The following is a 20,997-nucleotide window of genomic DNA, read 5'->3' as shown; positions in this document are numbered from 1 at the left end:
AATTACAAATATGCTGTATCAGAATGTTCATGTCATAGGTCAAGTCACCTGGCAATGTCTGTATGTCCAGGGCCTGCCGACAGGACTATGTGTGTTGGTATTTTGCCGCTCTAGATGTCAAATATCGGTTGTCAGATTCGATCTCGCTCGCCCATGCAAACAAAGGAAACATGTACAACCCCGCTGATGAACAACATTTCGGGTATCAATCCTCCTCTAGTACGCGTGACCGTCCTGGTGCCCTCGTTGAGGTTGCCAGGGAGCGTTGTTTGACTGAGTATAGCCAGTCTGTTGTTGACCGAATTCCAGGTCCGGCAGTCGCGGCTGCGGGGTCGCAGAGTGACCACGGTCGTCGCTGAAGCTTGGGTTGTGGCTTGGTGTCCGGCCGAACGTCGAGGCATCGGCGAGAAGGTGGCCGCGATCTTCTTCAAATCGTCGGCCGTTGTTATAAGCAGTATTCTGCTCAGCGAGCGGTACCGCATCGTAGCCGGCGGCACGAGGTCCGAATGGCGACGGAAGAGAACTGCGCTTGTACTCTTGGGGATCCATAAGCAGCGAGTTGCGAGCGTCCAAAGGGGTGAGGTTGTCGAGGTCGCGGGCCTTCTCTGTGTGATTGTTAGAATGAGCGCACGAGTTCTTAAAATGTGAGACTTACCAGCTTCCTTTCTCTTCTTGCGGTGAGGGTTCTCCTTGCAGCAGATGATGATGGCGTTGACTGCAATCAAAATAGCCAGAACACCAGTCAAGACAGCCTGTACAACGACAAGCACCAGACCGGTGACAGTCTTGGTGGTCTGCGTCATGCCGAGCTCCTCGACAAAGATCAAGATGCAAACGACTGACAACACACGGACGACCTGGATAATGATGTTGATCCAGTTTCCAGACTTGAGTGAGTATGGTCGGGCCCACAGCAAGACCGTGAGCAAAAGAGCTTCAACGATAAGCTGACCGGCAGCCTGGGCAAGTCCGTGACCATCAGCACCAGCAATAACGCAACCACGCGCGAAAGCATAGATGATAGCGGGTACGAAGATCCACCAGTAGCTCCTTTTGTAGTTCTCGTAGAAGATGGAGTACTTGCGCCAGACTTCCTTGTCGTCGTAAAGAGCAGAGTCGTCGCCTTCCATCTTCTTGTACTTGCGTGCAATGCTCCAGATCTTCCAGGTGAAGATCGCCAGAACAGCTGTGAAGGCGGCCAATGTAACACCAGCAAGGACCTTCGCGGCCCAGGAATCTCCGTTCTTGAACTGGTAGACACAGTACAGAGTCCAGATACCGTAGAGAAGCAGGATCAGGTTGGTAATGGTCTTTGCAAGAGTCCACCAGTAACGTTTGCGGAAGCTGGTCAGACGTTTGGGGAAGGTTCCGAACAGGGCCCAGGTTTCGAGAATAACCTTGAGGAGCAGGATACCGACGGTGATGGCGGCAATGACGATTGCGAACCAAAGAAGGACGGTCATGAAAGTGTTGCCGTTGGGAATCTTGTACTCTTCAACGTACCCTTGGATACCCTTGACAGCGTGGATAACCTTGTTGTCCTCGCTGCTGTCCGTTGTGCCGTTGACATTGGTTGAAAGGTCGTCACGAGTCCATAGGAGAACATCGCTGATACCGTCGAAGCTGCGCTTGGTCAAAGTCATATTCTGGTCCACATGCACGAGTGTGGCATTCGACAAGAACTCGACACTGTTGGTCGTCAGGTTGCCTCCAGTCTTCTCACGAAACCCATCAATAGATGTTTGCATGTCCTCCCAGTACACCAGACCCGTGCTGAACGCAAAGTTCTTGGACCAGGATCGGTAGACACCGGGGACGTCCGCGCTCATCATACCATTCATGGCCATACCCTGAAACCAGAAGACGACGTCGCCGAATGTAGGACTCGAGTGAGCGACGCCAGCCTGACCAGCACCCGCCAGCGCAGAGAGACCTCCGACTGCGAGAGCAGCACCAGCAATACCAGCCGCGATGTAAGATACTCCTGTTGTTGACAAGGACTTGCCGTTGCTGACTTGTGACGTAATACACGCGAGCTTTTCGCCGCCGTCCTTGGCTGTGAGCTGCATAGTCGCTTGACTGTCGATATCAGGGACGCTGAACGCGATAGCTGGAATCTGCGAGATGTATTTGTCGGGAATGCTCTGTTCTCCAGACGCGCCGAAGGTACCAGCGGGCACTGGGTCGTATTAGCGCGTGTAGAATAAATTCAGACTCAAGCAACGTACCTGGACACAGCTGGTCGACCTTCATGTCTCCTTCGCAAGGGTCGAATGTGTTGCTGTAAACCTCCTTTCCGTAAGCATTGACCTTTAGTGTCGCCATGACCTTTTGCTCCTTCCCGTTGGTACCCGATACGTCAAACGTGACCTTCTTGGTTGTTCGGTCGAACTTGATGTTAAGCTTGTTGACTGTAATATCCGAGTTGCCATTCAGACAAGAGCTGTAACCGTTGGTCTGCAAAACATCGTTGGCAAGTGCGCCCAGTGGCGCAGAGGCCAACAGCAAGAATGGTGCGAGCATGCTCGAGTACGAGCTGTGAAGCATCATGGTAGCCTGCTTTGCGCCCGCAGGCGTCGAGGGTACAGTCCTGGTGGCGGAAGTCGCTGGCGATGCAAGATACGTATACGGTGATGGGTTGTCGATAAGAAATAGTCGTTACTAAGAAATACGAGAGGTGGTAAAACGGGGTTCAGCCACAGATTCAACCTTTCTCGCGCCTGGAGAAGCTGGTAGAGGCAGAAACACTGGTGGTGATGATGCAAACAGGAAGCAGGAAAACCTAGGAAGATGCTGGCTGTGCGGAGAAGACGAAGGTGAAACGAGGGACAAACGACGTAAGAAAGCGCCGAGCAAGTGTGTGAGAAGCTGGAGACCGCTGGACGGGTAGGGGAGAAATGGCAGGTTTAGAGCCGTCGCTGAAACCTTGGCCGTGCAGTTGGGCAGGGGCAATTGGACAATCTTCCCGAAAAAGCAGGGACGCGCGGCGCTAGTACCGCTTTTTGGCACAGTCGCGCGGGCCTGTGAGCTGTATCGAAGGAAGATCGAAGAGCGGTAGAGTTCGAGAACCACGGAGAGATTGGTGATGTGCAAGTGTTGAGAGAGTGGGACGGTTGAGCAAGTGCGCGGACGAAGGCATTGATGTCTTTTAACGCGCCTATGCTGCAGCCGTGCTACGAGACATGCGTTGCGCTCGCGTGCTCGGCCACGATGAACCACTGGATGCCCATAAGCTGAAGAATATGACGACGCAGGGGAACCTATCAGAGGCGTTCCGTCCGCTCGAGACCGTCGTGGCTCAATCTAGCAAGCTGCGGCGCGACGTCCGCTAAAAGTCGCTCGTCTCGTGTCCCACAAAGAGCTGCCCTTCGACAGACAAAGGGCTCGTTCAGCTGCACCTCAGCGCGTTTGACATCGTGACCACTCATCAAGCCAACCTGAAGCCTTCGGTTGCTGTTCGTCTGTCCTCACCACGTTCACGTTCGATAGTCGTCAAAGGAGACCTAATGCGGCCCCTGGCTTGCTGTGCGCTCAGCTCGGTAAGGCACATGTCCGCTCGTCGACGCTTCTTCGGTCGCATCTTGTGGCTGTGCGAAACAAAAATAGATCTTGGCTGTCAACAAGACATTTTCGAAGCGGACTCAGCGGTGCTTTGTCGAAAGGTGACGTGTGATCGCATGCAAGGCTCGAAATATCTCCTCTCGTGTGTCGTGGGTGATGAAAATTCTACCAATGTCTAGTTTGTGCAGTTTGCTTGGGTGACAGCTGGCAGCCAGCTTTCCGCAGTGGTTTGACAGGTCTACTGTGGTACCAAGAAGCCTGCGTTTCGAATTCTGCCCACTTCGAAGGCGACTTCTGTTGCATTCCACAGCTGCATGAAGAGCTGGCTTTGCCTGTACTTTGCAACTGGCAACGACGGCCATGCAGCGACGCTCCGTGTATGCACGGAGTTACTCCATTACAGCCGGTGGTGTTGTATTTGATGTCTCACGATTGTTCGGAGCCTCCTGTTACCCTCAGGCTCCAAATAGCTGCTGTTCATCAATATCGATATGATTTCCGGAGCTGCATGTCGACAGATTGTCGAAATGAGTCGCCATCAATCTCGTACCATCGCCATAGCGCTGCTTAATCTTACCCTGGAGCCGTTTGATTGACCTTCATCTCTCCACGGCCCACCTTCGATATCACATAGGTAGGGATCCGTTGCCGAGTCAACGGCTCTCCAGTGGACCCCGTGGGTACCACGAAACTTTGAGCATCGCAGGCGTTGTAGTGACATTTGGTCTCTGCGAGCCTGGTTGACGGGATGCAGACTTCGCACATTGTCCTCAACGTCGCGTCAAGGTCTTGATTGATACTGTTGCGGGCTTGGTGACTCGTGTCGGCGCGAAGGACGGCGTCGGACGCGACTCAGCTGGTGGCCGAAGGATGCAGTGGATAGCCAGCACGGAGCGCACGAAGCCGAGTGAGGCTCGTTCCGGTGGACGATGGCAGACGCTCCCCTACATGTGCGATCGACACTTGAGCAAACTTGCCCGATGAGGCAGTACAGATCTCCAATACGTATCCCACGATATCGACGAAGGATGAAGCGAGTACCTTTCCGGTCGCAATTAGCAGACACTTCCCTACTGCCGCAATCGACGGTCAAGCAGACCTGCTCCAAGAGGCAAGCCAATGCGATCCTTCGATGCGGAAAGTGGCTGATTTGGAGTCATTGGCAATGTCTGTCACGGACTGTGTCTCATTCTGGCAGACAGTACTGGCGAACACCCTGTTCGTGTGTTCGACGGCGAAGCAAACCTGCCTGATTTAGCAGGTTGATGAGTATCAGTGCGATTGAGGTCATCGTGGGCCGACTGATGCGCACGGATACGAAGGAAGTGCATGAGGCAGAGGTGAGGATGAGATCGAGAGCGAGTAGCATGAAATGAGAGTGGCCAAGGCACGCGTTTATTCGCACTTGGAAAGCAGAAAAGAGCGACCGTGCATCAACCAATCATGCAAACAAGCTCAGTATAGCCAAAACTCCATTCAACTACCTCTTTACACGAATAAGATATCTACCCGAACAATCATAAGCCATCAATCATCACTAGGTACAAGAACCACAGCGCCACCGTCATTAGCATCAATCGCAATCCACCACTGCGTGCCCGAGTTGGTCGGGACGCAGCAGTATCATCTCTCCACGAGGTGCACTTGCAAACCTTCGAGCTACCTCCTTCTACCCCTGCGCCTCAACCCCGTCCTCGTCCTCACAGTCAAGCACATCCTTCCACTCCCCCTCATCACCGTCCACATTTTCCTCTCCACCCTCCACTGCATTCTCGGCCACCACGGCACGATCATATGGCATATCCCAAGGATTTCCTAGTCTCGGCCTCCCCTCCTCGAGCGCATTATCACGATACTTGTTGAAGTAGCTGCGCCAGTCAGTGTAATCGTCCTCAGGCTGCGTGGGGACGGCCTGGGTTGGCCCAGACTCGCTGGGCTCGTAGTCGATCCATTGCGATGCAGAGTCGGTGTAGGGCGCTTCGACTGGCGCCTCGGCGGACTGCTCTTGTGATGGGTGTACTGGAGGCGCCTCTTCCTGCTGAGGTTGTTCCTGCTGGGAAGGCTGAGGCTGTTCCTGCTGGGGAGGCTGAGGCTGAGGCGGCTGTTCGGGTTGCTGAGGTTGCGCTTGAGGCTGTTGCTGCTCTGGCTGAGGCGGCTGTTCGGGTTGCTGAGGTTGCGCTTGAGGCTGTTGCTGCTCTGGCTGCTGGGTCGGCTGCGGCTGCGGCGCTTCCTGAGTAGGCGGTGCGGGAGCTGGGACATCGTACGAGGGCTCTGCTTCTTGCTGAGGAGGCTGAGGCTGCTGCTGTGGCGGGTACTGCAGCGTCGTACCCTGCTCGGCCTTTGCAGCGCGGAGATTGAGCATAGACGCAGAGTATGCGAGATACCAGGTGCGACTCGCGCCGCCGTCGAGAGAGCCGTAGTCAAAATTATCGCTGGCGAAGTAGTTGTAGCTCGTCTGAGGGTCGATGAGCGCGAGGTTGGCGTACAGGATGCCTTGCCAGCCTCCGGCGATCCGGTCGACACGGCCGTTGCTGAAGAACGTGTTCCATTCCTCGGTGACGAAGTCCTTGGGGCGAGTGTATGCAGAGCTGGGGTTCAGCGGGATCATGTGGATTCCCTGGATGTATTCGATGTTGCTGCCAAAGTACGTGACGTGGTCGCACTTGTTCTCAAAAAGAATACCGGTCACCTTGTTGAAGAGGAACTGCTCGGGCTGGTTCTTGTTGTCGGACTTCAGCAGGAAGTAGTTGCGGACGCTGCGGGCTTGCACGGCAAGCTGAAGGTTGCCACGAGCTTCCATGTTGGCGTCACCAGATATCTTTCCCCACATCTTGAGCGCGAAGGTCGCGAATGTGTCTTCTGATGTAGACTCTTGATCCTTACCATCACCGGACTCGAAAAGACCCTTCGCCCAAGAGTGACCGTGGAACCAGTCGAAAGCACGTGAGAACGGGAAGTAGTCGTCAGTCACGGGGTTGGCGTAGTCGCGCACGAGCGTGTTGACCCACTGCTTGTTAGTACCTTCCCCAAGCCAAGATGGATCCAGATGGCCGATTACTGCAGCAGTGTACACGAAGTACCCGTAATGGAAGTGGTGGTCGTTGTAAGCGGTGTTGCCGAAGTCCAGACCTAAGTCTCGAGCAGGTGACCTGTAAGACGCACCGGATACTACACCCTTCCATACAGTGTCGTATACGAGAGGTTCGGGCTGCGTGTTGTTGACGAAGACATTGAAAGCGTCCTTGAGTTTCCCGAGACCTGCAGCGGCTAGATTACTGTTCCCAGCCATCGTTTGCATGGTGTAAATGATACCAGCAAATTTTGCGAGTCCCTTGCCCGAGTAGTACATGCTGTTCAAGCTTGTCTGCGAGATGAAGTCCTGTCTCAACTCAGAGGTACCCGCAGCATTGACAAGCTGCAGCGCGGACGCAGCCAGATTCACGTTCTCTATGCCGCCTTGAACACCACTGGCAGCCTTAGCCCAAGGCGCGAAGCCGATCGTCGTGGGAAGATCAGGCTCAATCATGGTGAACCTGTCTGCTTGAACCGCTGTAGCTGCACCCTTTGTGGTTGTGATCAACTGTATGCCAGTCATAGCACCTCGCGTCTCCTGGTCGAATGTTTCGACATGGTGTGGCAGAGCGTACATGATCAGTGGCCGACTGGTCACACCCTGCTTGGTCCACGATAAAGTGTAGCTCCCTGCCGCACCGTTGACCGAGCCAGAGATATTTGCTTCAGTCGCATATGTACCGGCACTGGCATCGAACTTGCGCTCGCCTTCTGCGCCGGCTGGATTCTTAGTGACTTGGACTAGACCCGTGAATGCCTCTGGACCACGAATGGTGCTACCTCCAGCCAATGTCATCGGCGGAATACCATCAGCTCGAAGAGGCGTAACATACAAGAGCCACGAGGATCCATCCTCGAGTTGTAGATTGTACTTGAACGTAATATTGCGGTCGTCGACGGGTCCAGTGAAGTTCAGGTTGCGGAAGAAGACACCGCTGGTAAGCATGGGTTGAGCGTTGTCATAGACTGCAGTAATCATGCCCATACCTTGAACCACAGGTACAGACATCAAGATCCTCGCGCCTGGAGATGCAGCAAAGTTGGCATAGACCGAAAATGCCTTTAAGTTGTCAACGTTCATGACTGTTCCCTCTCTCAGTTCAGCCGCGGACAGTGCCATGTGTTGGATGCCAATAGGTGAGATGAAGTATTGCGGACTGCTGGGATTCGGACCGAAAGCGAGTTGACTGCGTTCAGTATGACTGATAGCCATGCCATAGGTGGATCCTCGACCCTGCGCCCAGGACAACGAGAAGGGATGCGTCCATACTGACTGGCTCCTGCTGCCGAGGAAAAAGTTGGCATAGAATTTGTTCGTCTGAAGAGGTACGTTGCTATCGAGGATGTTCTGCTTCTGCACAGGATGGTCGCCTCTAAATGGTATCGAAGGTGCAGGTACTGGAGTGGCTAATGGCAACGGCGAGAAGACGTTTTGTGATGGTGCCCCGATCGGCTGTGTAGGACCTGGGTTGAGGCCGCTCTCTTCAGGGCACAAAGGATCAGTCGTTTTGGTCTCACCAGGTGGATTGGCAGGATCTCTGGTGATGCCGCCGTTTGTAGGGAGGGCAGTCAAGATGGTCTATAAATGTATTAGGTTCTTTTTCTCTCCAAGCGTGATACAGTAGAACATACCCCTGTGAGCGAGGGACGAGTGGTCACTGTCGCTGTTTGCAGCGTTTCGATGGCTGTGCTGTAACTGGTGGTCGCCTCGAGGTTCGTAGATATCGAGATGGCTTGTCGCTTCAGATCTCCCGCCGGATGGGTATAAACGAGTGTAAGCTGGCTTACTGCCAGCAGCAAAGACAGCTTTGCCATCTTGCGGAAATGAACGAGTGATTGTCGAGAGACAGAGTCTCGCGCAATCGAGGGGTTTCGGCGAGGAGTTCGAGTCTGTTTTGATACAGCGGGCGGAATGAACCGAGGAATGAAGTTGCTATGGGGTGCTCCATACCGCGTCCTCAGGGTCTATATAGTTAATAAATTGATACCCTAGACAGAAAGGTTGATCATGCTTCATGTGAGAGGCGCCGTTGACGTGCTCATCCGGCAGGTCCGCTCGAAGGGTTGAGACACGGATTTCATGCGCGCTGGTTGGAGAGTACTCAACAACGCCCAGGTTACCTAAGAAGACCGACGAAAAGCAGGTACCTTTGCGACAGGTCGCACAAGTCGCTTCTAGTATCTGAGACTGTAGTACCTTGGTCCCAGAATCTGTTCTCTGGGAGGAGCTAAAAGGGTGTCACGATACATCGCGGGCGGTACGGGCCGCCTAGAAACGACATCTAGAAGACTATCAGCGTAATTTATCGCAAACAATCAGACCCTGAGAAAATGGTTAGCAAGATAATGAGTAAAGAGTCGCGTCAAAGCCGCCTTGAAAACTGGTCGTAAAGCCCCGCCGAGGGTAGCCAGAGAGCTCCGAGTCCACCTGACCCTGATACGGTGCTGCAACGATTCATGGGACCTTGCTTGTCCAGAACAGGCGATGAGATGAGGGAAACCAGACAGAGCTGACAGTCTGACATTGGACTGATAATCTGGGATTATCGTCTGGTGATTGGCTTGCTTTTCCTACTCAAGAGTCATGTTAGGTGGCTCAGGTGCGCATCAGATCGCTTGACCGTTCTGAGCATCGCAGTTCATTACACTGACAAGCTCAGCGCCCTGAATCGGCATATGCGGTGAACTTCTCGGGGCGGAACGGGTGATGCAATCGACTTGGTGCCCAGACCAAGGGGTCGCTGTTCTAAATTCCACTTGGAGTTGTGTTGAGAAGGCCCTGAGCAGAGGCAGCACAAGCAGTTGAGGTTAACCCCACCAGCTGGCCACAAAAGCAACAGCAAGGTGGTAAGTAGCCTCCAGCGGGCTGAGATACCCCGCAATGACAGGCCGAGGCATTCGAGTGGCCATTACTTTCGAGGTTGAGCTCTGCTGCGCTGTGGTGAGCGCGAGACCAGCGGGCGTGCGCACAAGACCATCGGCTGCCGGCAGTGTCGCCAGTCCCCAAGATCAGATCTTGAGACCTCTGAGACATGCCTTCTTGGGTCTGAAGGCACTGCTGTGCGACTACAAGCGCGCGTGGTAATTGAATACAGGCCAAAGACTCAAGCGCGCCGTTGAGAGGTAGAGCGCGGTACTGTAGGACGCTGCCTTGCCCTTGCCTACTTCAGGGCCCGGGAGACAGGTGGCGGCGTTTACGTATTCGATCCGCTGCAGGGTTTCCTACCATCTCTCCACACCGCGATAAGGAATCTGGGCTTCGAAGACGATTGTAACAAGACGAATGCTTGTGATGTGAAGTCCAGCCGGTACGTGGTGCTTCCATTGTGCCAGACGGCCGCACAGCCACATGCGCGTTCCCCGGAGTTAAGCTGGCAGGCGCGGGGAGCTGACGCCACGATGAGCGCATACCGGTACATGTCGTCAAACACGCAGCAACGATTCTCACTTGGTCTTCCAACGCGCAGCCTCACAATCGCCCAGCAACATTCAAAGATCAGACCGTAAACTCTTCGACACAGCAACCTCTCCCTGTCACCACCGCAAACTCAACTCGACCCACCATGTCGGGCACACAGCACCCACACGAGCCTCCACCGTCCTACGAGAGCGCCACTGGTAGCTCTTCGACAGAGCCTACGCCAGGCCTGGCTCGCGTCTCTACAGACGGGCCCGGCGCGCGCACAGAGCGGAACGGCATCCCTATGGAGCGACGGCGCTCGATGGAGGACGAGCTGCGACCGCTCCCGGAAGGCTGGGTGAGGACGTTCGATCCAGAAAGTCACCACCAGTTCTTCGTAGACACCAAGGCGGACCCGCCGCGATCGATATGGACGCACCCGTGCGACGACGAGCAGTACCTCAGTACGCTGAGCCCGGAGGAGCACAAGCAGTATAGTCGCATGAAGCGCACCGTTACACTCGAGGACCTCGCCGCCGAAGACTCAGATGATGATCACGAACTTCCACCACGACCTACAACGGGGCGCGGCAAGAGCGCCGAGCCAGAGCTCACAGGCTTTCACAAGTTCTCCCGCAAGCTGAAAGACAAGGTCACCGGGTCAACACATACAGACCGCGAGCAGCAACGCGCTCGTCGCGCAGAGCAGGAGCGGCGTGCGTACCAGGCGCATCTCCGCGCTCGTCAAGCCCTCATTCGCGCCATGGAGACCGGCGAACCTCAGTTCCTCTGCAAAGACGCACAAGGTAGGGACGTTTACGTCACACCACCGAACGGCTATGCACCCCGCGGCGCGTATGGTTACAACCCATACGGCAGACCATACGGAGGGTACCAGCCCGGTGTGCGGTACATGCGTCCAGCGACACCATACGGCAGACCCTACGGTTACGGATATGGTAAGCGAGCTCATCTCTTTTTATTACCGAGACATTGCTAATATGAACAGGTGGTGGTGCTGGACTGCCAATCGCAGCTGGTTTCCTTGGTGGTGCTCTCGTTGGAGGCGCGTTGTTCTAGACAGCATGAAGACCGAGACCTTCCCTAGGCGCAGCGGTGCACGAACGAGGTACGGATGCTGGAGGCTTGCAGACGGTCCTCATATGATGCATGAGATATCCTACGACAATAGATTTTAGTGAGAAACGGATTGAAGTTCAAGTTATCTGCATGTGAAGGTCGACGGCTGACAAGCCCACTCGGAGCTGTGCACGTGCCATCGGCAAAACACAACGCCGGCCTTAGCGCGCACCATGAATTTGACCTGGCAAAACTTCAAGTGGGCGGGCCGTCCGTTGTTCACGATACTAACTCAACAGCCGTCAACATGCCCACCAGGTCAGCAGCCCCGCGCGCACGCATCACAATCGCGTCTAACATGCCTGCAGATTGAGCAACACCCGCAAGCACCGCGGCCACGTCTCCGCCGGTCACGGACGTGTCGGAAAGCACAGGAAGCATCCCGGTGGTCGTGGTATGGCTGGTGGTCAGCACCACCACAGGACCAACATCGACAAGTACCACCCTGGTTACTTCGGAAAGGTTGGTATGAGGTACTGTAAGTAACAACCTCACTGCCGCTCCCTGCGCAGCGCCTAACAGGTATGCAGTCCACAAGCAGCAGAACCACTTCTGGAAGCCCGTCATCAACCTCGACAAGCTCTGGTCGCTCGTTCCCGCTGAGAAGCGCGACGAGTACCTCGCCAAGAAGGGCGACAAGGCCCCCGTCCTCAACCTCCTCGACTTCGGCTACTCTAAGGTCCTCGGCAAGGGCCGCCTCCCCGAGGTCCCCATCGTCGTCCGCGCCCGTTACTTCTCCGCTGAGGCCGAGAAGAAGATCAAGGAGGCCGGCGGTGTCGTCCAGCTCGTCGCATAAGCGCTCCCCACGGGTGTACCAACTGGTTATCGGCATGAACGCGCATGACTTCACGGCGTCAGGATGGATACGGATAAAAGCTCTTTGATGACAGTGGAGGAATAGGGTCCGCGTGCCGACAGGCCACGGAGCTCTTGCAGCGTGGTGGCTGAGGAATGGTGATTCATAGCGAATACATCCATTACCTGAACAAACCTCCCAGCTCAGTGAGCTCCACTCTTTGAGTGATTGCGGTACATCGCAGGGGATTTCCATGGCTTTGCTGTGATGATGTGATTTCGGTTATGACTCGTGAGCCTGTGATATGTTGATCGTTCACGAACTGAGGAACTGCTGTCTCGGCGGGGACCAACACCCCTAGAGATCGTGATGACGAAGGTCTTCGTCCATGACTTGCCTTGCGTAAGCAATCGAAGAAGATGTCCTTTCGCAGTCGTGATCCGCTGAAGCACGAACACAATTTTGAGCATCTGCCGCCAGCTTTGACTCTCCAAAGTCAATCGCCAACGATCTTCATCACAATCTCAAGCACCAGTCCCCTCTACACCGGACCCAGCCAGGAGAACCAAGAATCCCAACCGCGATTCAACCACAACATCAATCACTCAACCAAAAACAACTCCTCTCTCCGCCGTTCCTAGCTAAGTCGTCTTCAGCACCTGCACCGCGCCAGATCGTTGTGACGACTGAGTCCGTCGACCCACTTCTGCCCTCTGTCGACGCACGGAGTGTCATTTCCTCACTCTGTTCCAAGCCCCTTGGCCCAGGCTGGATGTATTTAATATCCCCGCCGGTACTGTCGATTGACGCAAATTTGGCCTGCGCGTGTTTAAACTGCGCGAGTTCCACATGTGGCGGGGATCGATATTCGTCCCGCAGTCTGGCTGGATACGTGCAGCCATCGACTACGATCTTGCCTGTATGGCCGACAAGTCCTTTGACATTCTCACCTCCACACGCAGCCAAAGCACCGCTCTCGCCCGCATTCTCTTGAACAGATGACCGAGGCTTGCTCGACTCAGGCAATGCAACCCCAGGCCCATCAATCGCAGAAGGACCATCCACGACCTCATTTGCCGACTTCCGTTCCCTCCACTCAGCAACCCAGTTCCTAACTTTCTCGGCCCTGGCCTCGGGCTCTTCACGCGAGTCCACACCGACGTCTCGAGGCTGGCCGGGGAACGAGTACATCGTCCTCAGTCCGACGTTCATCCCCGTTGGCTGGGGGGTAGTCGATGCTTCGCCGCGAGGCTCTCCGGGATACAGAGAGCCAAGGTCACGATTCTGCTTGCTTGTGTTGGGCAGTCTTGACTTGAGCCAGTCACCGGGCGCTGGAGCTCTGGAGCGAGATGCACTCGTCGCAGGCTGATACTGGAGGACTGCGGGCAATTCAGACGTAGCAGGCTGTGCAATGCTCGGCGTTGGCGACTGCCTTGCCCACCTGGCACTTCGCGCAGCATCAAGAAGTGTCTGCCCTATCATTCTCTCAGGCGGCGAATCCTCCTCAGGCCCCTCGTCCCTTACTTCCTCCTCTTCCTCTGCCTGAAGGTCCCCATCGTTGTTCGGCGTCATCCGCGGCACACCAGCAAGCAGTGCATCGATCCTGCCCACCCTCTCCTGAACTTCGGCGTGCGTCAGCCTCGGTCTCGGTCGGCGCATATACAGATTCCTAGCGCGGAGGTTCTCGATCCTCGAAAGGCTGTGATGCAGGCGAAGCTTCGGTGGAGGCTGAGCGGGGAGGTGACCAAACTTCTTTTCCTCGTCTTCGCCTTCTGGCGCTCCGGCGTGAATCTGGTCATGAGCAACCGCACGAGAGGCGTCTACTTCCGAACTATGCGAGGCCGATGGTGCAGGCTGGAGGGCGTCAGCGTCTCCAGCGTCGATCCCACGATCCTCTTCTCCGGTACTTGCAACCTCAATTCCAAATTCCTCTTCTCTCACATCTCCCACCTGTCGGTCCTGGTCTTGCTCAAGCCCTCGAGTACCCAGCCCAGGCACAGGCTGAAAAGTGACCGCTTCCAGCAATCCTGGATCCGCCGAGCTCGGCCACGTAAACAGCGACTCAGAATCATCCGTTCCCACATCCGTAGACCCCGCAGACCTCTCGTTATCCGCACCATCAGCCCGCGACGCTCGAAACCAAAGGTCCCCAGACGCATGAGTAAGTACAGGAGAATGGCGGATCTTCTCCCCCAGAGGCGACGAGTGCAGACCCACACCGCCGCTCTCCTGACCACAGCACCAGAACGGCGACCGTCCAGGCGACCAAGTCGCGAACCTGGCATCGCCTCGGGGTTGTACATGCAGCAGGTGCGGAAAGCCGATATGCGCGGCGTTACTATCTCCATCGTGGAGTGCAGTGTCGGAGGTATCCAGTGTCCTCTGACCGTCATCGCCATTGCCGTCGTGTGCAGAACCCCAAGGTGCGCGTAACCGTCTAACTCTGAGCCTCAGCGGCCGCGCGACCTCAGCGCAGTCCCCATCCGCGTTACCATCCTCCGCCGCCTTCTCTTCCGCAACCCGGCGGCCCTCGAGTTCATGCCCATCCTGCGTGCGGAGCACACGTCGCACGTCCCGCCCAAGCGCCCGCCCAATACTCCTCTTCAGGCTCGTCTTCCAGCTGCCGTTCTTCTTCGACCGAGCTGGGGGACGCTCGTCAGCTTTGACTTTGACTTTTTGATCCTGATGTCGCTGCGGCCGTCCATCTACATCCTCCTTTTTCTCCAGTTCGACCGCGACCTCTCGATCAATCCTCCGCCCCACCGTGCGCCCGAGACTCTTCTTCCAGCCATCGATCTTCTTCTGCATGTTAACGAAACAGCTCGCTGCGACGTTTCGAATTACGTCCAGGATACGATATGTGTGTGATTTCGAGCTTAGCCTTTGTGAATGATTGTGCTTGGTTGGATGCGATGCTTCCAGGGAGACAAGCAGCAGGAATCTGTTCCTGAAAGTACGCAGCGTTGACGAAGACTCACCCACTCGCCTAACTGCCCTCAATAGCACGGGTCAGCCCCGTAAGGCTTATGTGACCATAGCGAGGCGTTCAGGGCAGTATTGGATCAGGGTCTGAGGGTTCCTCAACAACAGAAAGGGGAACGAAAGGTTGATAACAAAGTATGGCTGGTGACGTGATGGAATAATGAATTGATACCTACCGACTAGGTTACTCTGCCTTCTTTGGTAGAAGCTCGAGAAGGGTCTTTTCAGCAACATCGGCCTCCACCGTTCCTTCTGGACTCCTCGCCATCATCTGCCCAACGAACCACATGAGCTTCTTATCTTGGCCCTTTTCCACAATGTCCCTGACCATGTCTGGTTTCTCGTTCAACAGGGTCTGGGCAAGACTGCGATACTCCTTGGGCGAGAGCGGCCGTAGTTGCATGTTGTAGTCTTCAATAATTTGGCCAATGTTCCGCTCGTCACCCTCAAACTTTTCTGCAAGCAGCTTTCTGGCGGACCTTGATGTTATACGTTTCTCCAACAGTTGCTGGATGATGGAAACGAGTACTTTGGGTGGCACGCGGTCCGTCGACCATTCTTCGTCTTTGAACAGGCTGCCGAGCTCCATCAGGACCCTTTGTGTCATCAGTATTAGTTCGAGCAGATGTGGGCGACTTGACGTACCAGTTGCCTACCGCCTTGCCGAGCATGGCAAATTGAGCGTCACTCGGCCTGATGTCCCGAGCTCTCGAAAGCTGATTTGTGACCTCGAAGAAATATTCCAGACGATCGCCATTGTCAAAAGATAGAAGTGTGCCAGCATCTTTGACCGACAGGCCATACTTTTGCACCAGCACGTCAACGACTCGATCAGGGAGCACGGGTAAGTTTGTTCGAAGATGGTCAATGAGGTCCTATGCAGGGTCAGCACTGCCTAACTCAAGTCGTTTCAAGCTACACACCTGAGCAATGAAGACCGGTGAGATGTCTGGGTCTGGCATGTATCGATAGTCGATTTCTCCCTCCTTGCCGCGCAGACGTTTGGTGGTCTTGCTGCCCACGGTCCAACCGCGAGTCTCGCCCTCGACAGCTCCGCCGCCCTCGATCAGCTCGATTTGGCGGTCACGTTCCGCAATGATGGCATCTTCCACAGCCTTGACGCTAGCCAAGTTCTTGATCTCCGTCCGCTGTCCGAGGCCAGTCACGCCAGAGTATGACAGACCGCCCTCGCTTGTCGTCTGACCCCTCTCGCGTATCGAGACGTTGACATCGGCACGCAGTCCGCCCATCTCCATACCTGCTGTGCACGCACCCACAGTCTTGAGTATTGTCTGGATCTTGCGGACGCATGCAGCAGCGACGAGAGGGTCATGGATGTGGGGCAGCGTGATGATCTCAATCAGAGGATGAGAGACGCGATTGAAGTCTAGGAGGTGGGTCGAAGGCGGTTGCTGCACTGTCTTGGCTGTGTCCTGCTCCATCTGCACCTGCTTGATACCAATCTTGATGGGACAGCCTTCCGGTGCAGACCCAGCAGGGAAGTCGTGGGCATATAGCCTGATATGGCCATCAGTCGCGAAGGGCTCGTAGTATTGTGTGATCTGGTATCCATTCGGCTGATCTTGGTAGAAGTAGTGCTTGCGGTCGAAGCTACTCCTTGGCTGTATTGTGCAGTCGAACGCAAGGGCGGCGCGTAGAGCAGGTATGAGGGTTTCTCTTTGGAAATGTGGTTGACTCCCAGGAAAGGCGACATCAAAGAGGGAGGCGTGTGTGTTTGGTGACTCGCTGATCGACGTGGCGGCGCCTGAGAAGAGCTTCCGCGCTGTGTTCAACTCGGCGTGTATCTCGATGCCCACGGTCAACTCCCATTTCTCCAATCGAGGATCTACAGGCTTCTTGGATTTGTTGCCGCCCTTTGACGCTTTCTTCTGTTGCTTGGCGGCATCCTTGAGGGCTTTGCGAAAAGGTGTATCGTCGTGCGCCGGCGGTTGGCTTGCGGTTTGTAGGCTTCGCGTCTGGGGTCGTAGAGGGAGAGATCTTGAGGCCAATAGCAGTTGCTTAGCCCGGCGCAAGCATGACTGACATACGAACGGTCGCTTTGAGACAGCAACGAAAGCGCTGCGCGTGTTGTTGGCAAGCATCGTGTGACGTCTGCGGAGCTGCAGGTCGCGATGCACTGAACGATTGCGGCGTCCGTGCTCACCTCCGCAGCCCGCACCTAGACCACACAGATCGCAGTCTCTTGACATCCACAACGACTTCAATATGTCGTGACCGCACACTCGTCTCCACCAGATATCTTCTCGAGCAGAACAGCCAGCTTGACGATAAGCCAATGCAGGATGGCCTCTCTCTTGTCCTCTGACTTCGCCGCCCTGAGAGCCTCGTCGATCTTGAGCTTGATGGTTTCGTTCACAGAAGCCCCGTCAGTCTGAGCCGGACGTCCGGATGTGGATGTCTTGTGCGTCGTTGCTGTCGTTGTTTCTGAAGAGCTTCCCGGCACTGCTTATTCCAGGAGCAGCGGCAAAACCTACAATGGCCATCGGACACCACGAGGATCTCTCGCTGCCTCTTCCTACGCTCGGCCTTCGGCAAATGACGATGTGCCTGTAGCCTCCTGTACCGGTCGCGGAATCGAATCCACGCTTCGCCTTCGTCTTCGACGTTGGCCGTTGGGGGCTTGAATTCTCCAGGATGGACGTAGACTCCCGGCCAACGGCTGATGTCAATGTCTCGTCGCTCGGATACCTCGCTGGCAAACCGCACGCTACGTAGATGAAGAAGTTCAAGCGCCTCCCTTTGAATAGGAACAGGTACAGCCAGACGCACCTGCTGCTCCGCAAGACATGCAGTTGAGATCATTGGTGACCCTGGTGGGTAAGTCTTGACGTAGCTCTGCAGATCAGATGCTTTGCCTTGCCTCTGCGCTCAGCTTACTTCTCCTTACGGCATCATTTTCTCTTAAGACACTATCGCTCAAAAGCCTCTCACTTCTTCCGAGTTGCTTCTCTCTACGCAGGAGTCCGAGAAGCGCGAGACCTACCGCTGGTACTGGTGGTTGGGAAGGAGATGGGAGGAGCGATGCCTGGTGTGAGTATTGGTGCGACACAAGGCGCAGTTGGACAAGCGCAAGCACAACTCATGCAATCAAGAGCGACGTCGGAGTATCTTGACCCTGAAGTACGTCTTCAATCGCTGAGCTGTAGTCTTCTTCGGCCCAAGAGTATGACCTTTGGCCTCAGCTGCCTGAGCTTTGGCTCTGGTCTTCTTCTCCTTCTTGATCCGCTTTCGCTGCTCTTTCACCTGTCGTTTATGCTCCTCTTCCTCTCGTATCCTTTCAAAAGCCTTTGTGTATTCGTGTGCGGCGAGAAAGGCGTGCTCCTCCTTGGACAAGAAATGGCGGTTCGCAGGACTTGGTGCACCTCCACTAGCTTGAATATTGAGTAGGCTAATAGGAGCAAAGCTCATGTGCAATAGACAGTGAGACGCTGTGCTTTTCTACTATTCAAAATTTACCGGACGCAAAGGTGTTTAGTCGCCGTTGGATGCTGTCTCTCTTGCGCGAATGTGTCCGCGTTCTCTATAAGACGTCGGCGTGAATGCGAATGTACTTCTTTGGCTTGGTTCTCGATTGACGTCGAGTCTGAGGGCTAAGCCGGGGGCTCGTCGGCGGTCTAGTTTGACGTCCGAACTGTCGAACGTGGTCAGCTGCGATGCGAAGCTTCTCTTCGACCGTTAAGTGCTGAGGGGGTTGCTGAGTCGTGTGAGAACGAAAGCTGAACCGGCTCTTCCAAGAATTGGTGGAAGGTCTTTGAGTTTGCCGGCTGAAATGGATGGCCTGATTGATGTTCGATGTGCGTGAGACAGTGTACGAGGTCTACGAGAGAGTCGTAAGCTTGGCCTGGAACGTGGCCTTGCAGGCGGGAGCGGGTAAGAGGTACGGTTGGTCCTTCGATGGCGATTGCTGTTCGAGCTGGACAAAGGCTGGTTTGTAGGATACAGGGATGCGATTCGGGGCATACACTAGTAGTGTGTATTGCTAGGTGGTAGTGTGTATCGATAGACGAGGGTGATAGTCATGTGTGGCGGATATTGTGTCGTTGACTCGTTGCATGAGCTCTGGCGACAGCGGGTGCTGTAGGCTCTGTTCGCCTCTGCGCTAGCTTCTTGTAAAAGGCAAGGACTAGGTCGGAGCAGAAGAAGGTAAGAGTAGGAACCAAGGAGTAGCTGCTTCAAGTTAAGAGCAGATTTGATCGGAGGCAGGAGTCACCTACAACAGCAGCTCTCGTGAGTTAACAACGAAATTTTTCAGCGTGAATCGCGAGAGTAAGTAGGTATCTGGGCCTACGCTTGCAAATCTGTTGTTCTCAATCGTGAATTATATTAGTCGTGAACGCTAGAGATGAGTGGAATATGCACACAGGAGGATAGGATAAAGAACAATGGGCCGGTCACCGAGTTGTCGATGAGCATAACAGTGTAAAATACCAAGGACTTGAGATTTGAGAGGGGCGGGACCCCTGACGAACAACTCCCCGATCTTGTGAATAGATTTGGTTGGACTGATCTCGCAACACTCCCGTTAATCACTCTACCTGGGTCAAAAGACCCTCGGGGTAGTCAAAGCTGGTCTTGAATACCTTGAAGGCCCGTGGCTTATAGCTGGGGAACATCACAGAAAGGTCTTTCATTGCGCTTATCTGCCTCAATTCCATCAAACAGGTACTGGGGGACAGTCGAAAGGGGATAATGTTCACAGAGCAGGTCTTCCTAACGAGAAACGTGTGAATGCAAGGAATGTCTGTCCTTGTGTCAGAGGTACCCAATGGATCAGTGGTCAGGCTCGCTGTGAGTGTTGCATAACACGTCTGGACCAGAACTATCACCTTCCTGGTTCGCTGTAAAGAGACGAAAGTATTGAAAATGGTTGGTTTAGTGAAGTGAAGACAATACTCCAGTTGAAGTGCGAAGAAACAAAACTTCCGAGGTTGCACACCGGCTACGTCTTCATCACCTGTGACCTCGCTGGAGTATGTTTGCACAGTCATGGATCAAACCTTCAACCTTTACGAGAGGTAGAGCAGTCATGATATGGATGATAGCAGTGTAATAACAGTGTCGATGTATTGACCGTGAGGGAAAGGCGCTGCGTGGTTGGAGACGATTTCTTGTAAGGTATGTCCTGACGATGGGGAACGTAGCGGTGGTAGATCTCAAGACTTTGGCAGCGATGAGTCATCTACGCATAAATCGATGCCAGAGGCTTACCGATCCGAGGGCTTATTCATCACTTCGAAATGCGCAACGCTCTCAGAGTCTTGACACACGCCTATGCAGAAGTTCTCGATTCTTGCGTACCCAGAGCTAGTACCCGGTTGAAGACAAGAGACAGTGATTCGGAATCTGGCTCTTGTTGCTACCGGCTATGTAATAGAATGACAGCGTCTATGATAGCGTAGCGAGCCCATCAACACCCGGCCAGTGAGAAGGACCGGTACGCAGCAGGGAAAAACAACGCAACCACGCACCCACATCCAGCCATACATCGAGACTGAACAAAAATACGATAGTGGCGTGACCCGATAGACGACGAAAGAGCAGGACGTACGCGATACTGCAGCTATGCGAGTATTGCGTCCGCGGTCACCTTATCACCTGCACCTCGACTGCAATGTGGAAACAAAGGATAACAGCCCCTGTGTGTGACGACAATTACAATATCTTTGCATTAAACCTGGGTGCTGATTGACTGGAGATTTACTCTTGGCCGGGATTGTCGATCTGGGGTGCAGAAGTAGCGTGACTGAGCCTAGAGATAAGGGACCTGGGGCATTAGCTTGGCGGGTAAAGGTGGTATTCCGCGAGTGGCATGGCTGAACGCCATTCACATATACGGACATCGATCTTGGATCGCAAGAGATAAGGGGCTGGGTGCTTGTGAGTACCAAGCAGTGGAGAAGGAACATCAAGGATTGGAGATGGAGCTTAGATGGCAGAAGTGATTACTGAGATGCGAAACGGTGTCTGGTCTGATGTGAAGTGTGTAATTATATGGTAGGAAGCGTACGTCAAGTACGAGTACATC

At 54.6% G+C, this 20,997-nt stretch overlaps 8 protein-coding genes across 8 annotated transcripts; 3 read left to right on the top strand and 5 right to left on the bottom strand.

Annotated features, from left to right (window-relative positions):
* Nucleotides 1–216: 216 nt before the first annotated feature.
* On the bottom strand, nucleotides 217–2,550 carry M421DRAFT_99685 (TRP-domain-containing protein; the record flags this gene model as incomplete). Its single annotated transcript, XM_033598782.1, has 3 exons — nucleotides 217–605; nucleotides 656–2,179; nucleotides 2,229–2,550. The coding sequence occupies 3 exons, from the start codon at nucleotides 2,548–2,550 to the stop codon at nucleotides 217–219; spliced, it is 2,235 nt and encodes a 744-aa protein (XP_033450586.1).
* Nucleotides 2,551–5,035: 2,485 nt separating this feature from the next.
* M421DRAFT_418652 (glycoside hydrolase family 81 protein) lies at nucleotides 5,036–8,946 on the bottom strand. The gene is made up of 3 exons (XM_033591864.1): nucleotides 8,266–8,946; nucleotides 5,708–8,212; nucleotides 5,036–5,653 (listed from the first exon to the last, which is right to left on the bottom strand). Exons 1-3 carry the CDS (start codon nucleotides 8,446–8,448, stop codon nucleotides 5,231–5,233), a joined length of 3,111 nt encoding a protein of 1,036 aa, XP_033450585.1. The 5' UTR covers nucleotides 8,449–8,946; the 3' UTR covers nucleotides 5,036–5,230.
* A 926-nt stretch (nucleotides 8,947–9,872) lies between these two features.
* Nucleotides 9,873–11,243, top strand: M421DRAFT_418649 (uncharacterized protein). The gene is made up of 2 exons (XM_033591863.1): nucleotides 9,873–10,992; nucleotides 11,043–11,243. The coding sequence occupies exons 1-2, from the start codon at nucleotides 10,197–10,199 to the stop codon at nucleotides 11,111–11,113; spliced, it is 867 nt and encodes a 288-aa protein (XP_033450584.1). The 5' UTR covers nucleotides 9,873–10,196; the 3' UTR covers nucleotides 11,114–11,243.
* Nucleotides 11,244–11,412: 169 nt separating this feature from the next.
* On the top strand, nucleotides 11,413–12,407 carry M421DRAFT_418648 (uncharacterized protein). The gene is made up of 3 exons (XM_033591862.1): nucleotides 11,413–11,431; nucleotides 11,482–11,651; nucleotides 11,704–12,407. Exons 1-3 carry the CDS (start codon nucleotides 11,421–11,423, stop codon nucleotides 11,967–11,969), a joined length of 447 nt encoding a protein of 148 aa, XP_033450583.1. The 5' UTR covers nucleotides 11,413–11,420; the 3' UTR covers nucleotides 11,970–12,407.
* Nucleotides 12,408–12,566: 159 nt separating this feature from the next.
* Nucleotides 12,567–14,777, bottom strand: M421DRAFT_3410 (uncharacterized protein; the record flags this gene model as incomplete). The annotated part of the gene is made up of 1 exon (XM_033589468.1): nucleotides 12,567–14,777. The coding sequence occupies one exon, from the start codon at nucleotides 14,775–14,777 to the stop codon at nucleotides 12,567–12,569; it is 2,211 nt and encodes a 736-aa protein (XP_033450582.1).
* M421DRAFT_418647 (uncharacterized protein) lies at nucleotides 14,682–17,067 on the bottom strand. The gene is made up of 3 exons (XM_033591861.1): nucleotides 15,875–17,067; nucleotides 15,597–15,826; nucleotides 14,682–15,547 (listed from the first exon to the last, which is right to left on the bottom strand). The coding sequence occupies exons 1-3, from the start codon at nucleotides 17,051–17,053 to the stop codon at nucleotides 15,136–15,138; spliced, it is 1,821 nt and encodes a 606-aa protein (XP_033450581.1). The 5' UTR covers nucleotides 17,054–17,067; the 3' UTR covers nucleotides 14,682–15,135.
* Nucleotides 17,068–17,172: 105 nt separating this feature from the next.
* Nucleotides 17,173–17,774, bottom strand: M421DRAFT_3408 (uncharacterized protein; the record flags this gene model as incomplete). The annotated part of the gene is made up of 2 exons (XM_033589467.1): nucleotides 17,173–17,384; nucleotides 17,447–17,774. The coding sequence occupies 2 exons, from the start codon at nucleotides 17,772–17,774 to the stop codon at nucleotides 17,173–17,175; spliced, it is 540 nt and encodes a 179-aa protein (XP_033450580.1).
* Nucleotides 17,775–17,877: 103 nt separating this feature from the next.
* On the top strand, nucleotides 17,878–18,445 carry M421DRAFT_371562 (uncharacterized protein). The gene has a single exon (XM_033589756.1). The coding sequence runs from the start codon at nucleotides 17,982–17,984 to the stop codon at nucleotides 18,357–18,359; it is 378 nt and encodes a 125-aa protein (XP_033450579.1). The 5' UTR covers nucleotides 17,878–17,981; the 3' UTR covers nucleotides 18,360–18,445.
* Nucleotides 18,446–20,997: the final 2,552 nt, after the last annotated feature.

Source organism: Didymella exigua (genome assembly GCF_010094145.1).
Source record: "Didymella exigua CBS 183.55 unplaced genomic scaffold M421scaffold_8, whole genome shotgun sequence".
Classification (NCBI taxonomy): domain Eukaryota; kingdom Fungi; phylum Ascomycota; class Dothideomycetes; order Pleosporales; family Didymellaceae; genus Didymella; species Didymella exigua.
The sequence above is the reverse complement of the archived record's forward strand: the minus strand, read 5'-3'. Positions and strand labels throughout refer to the sequence as shown.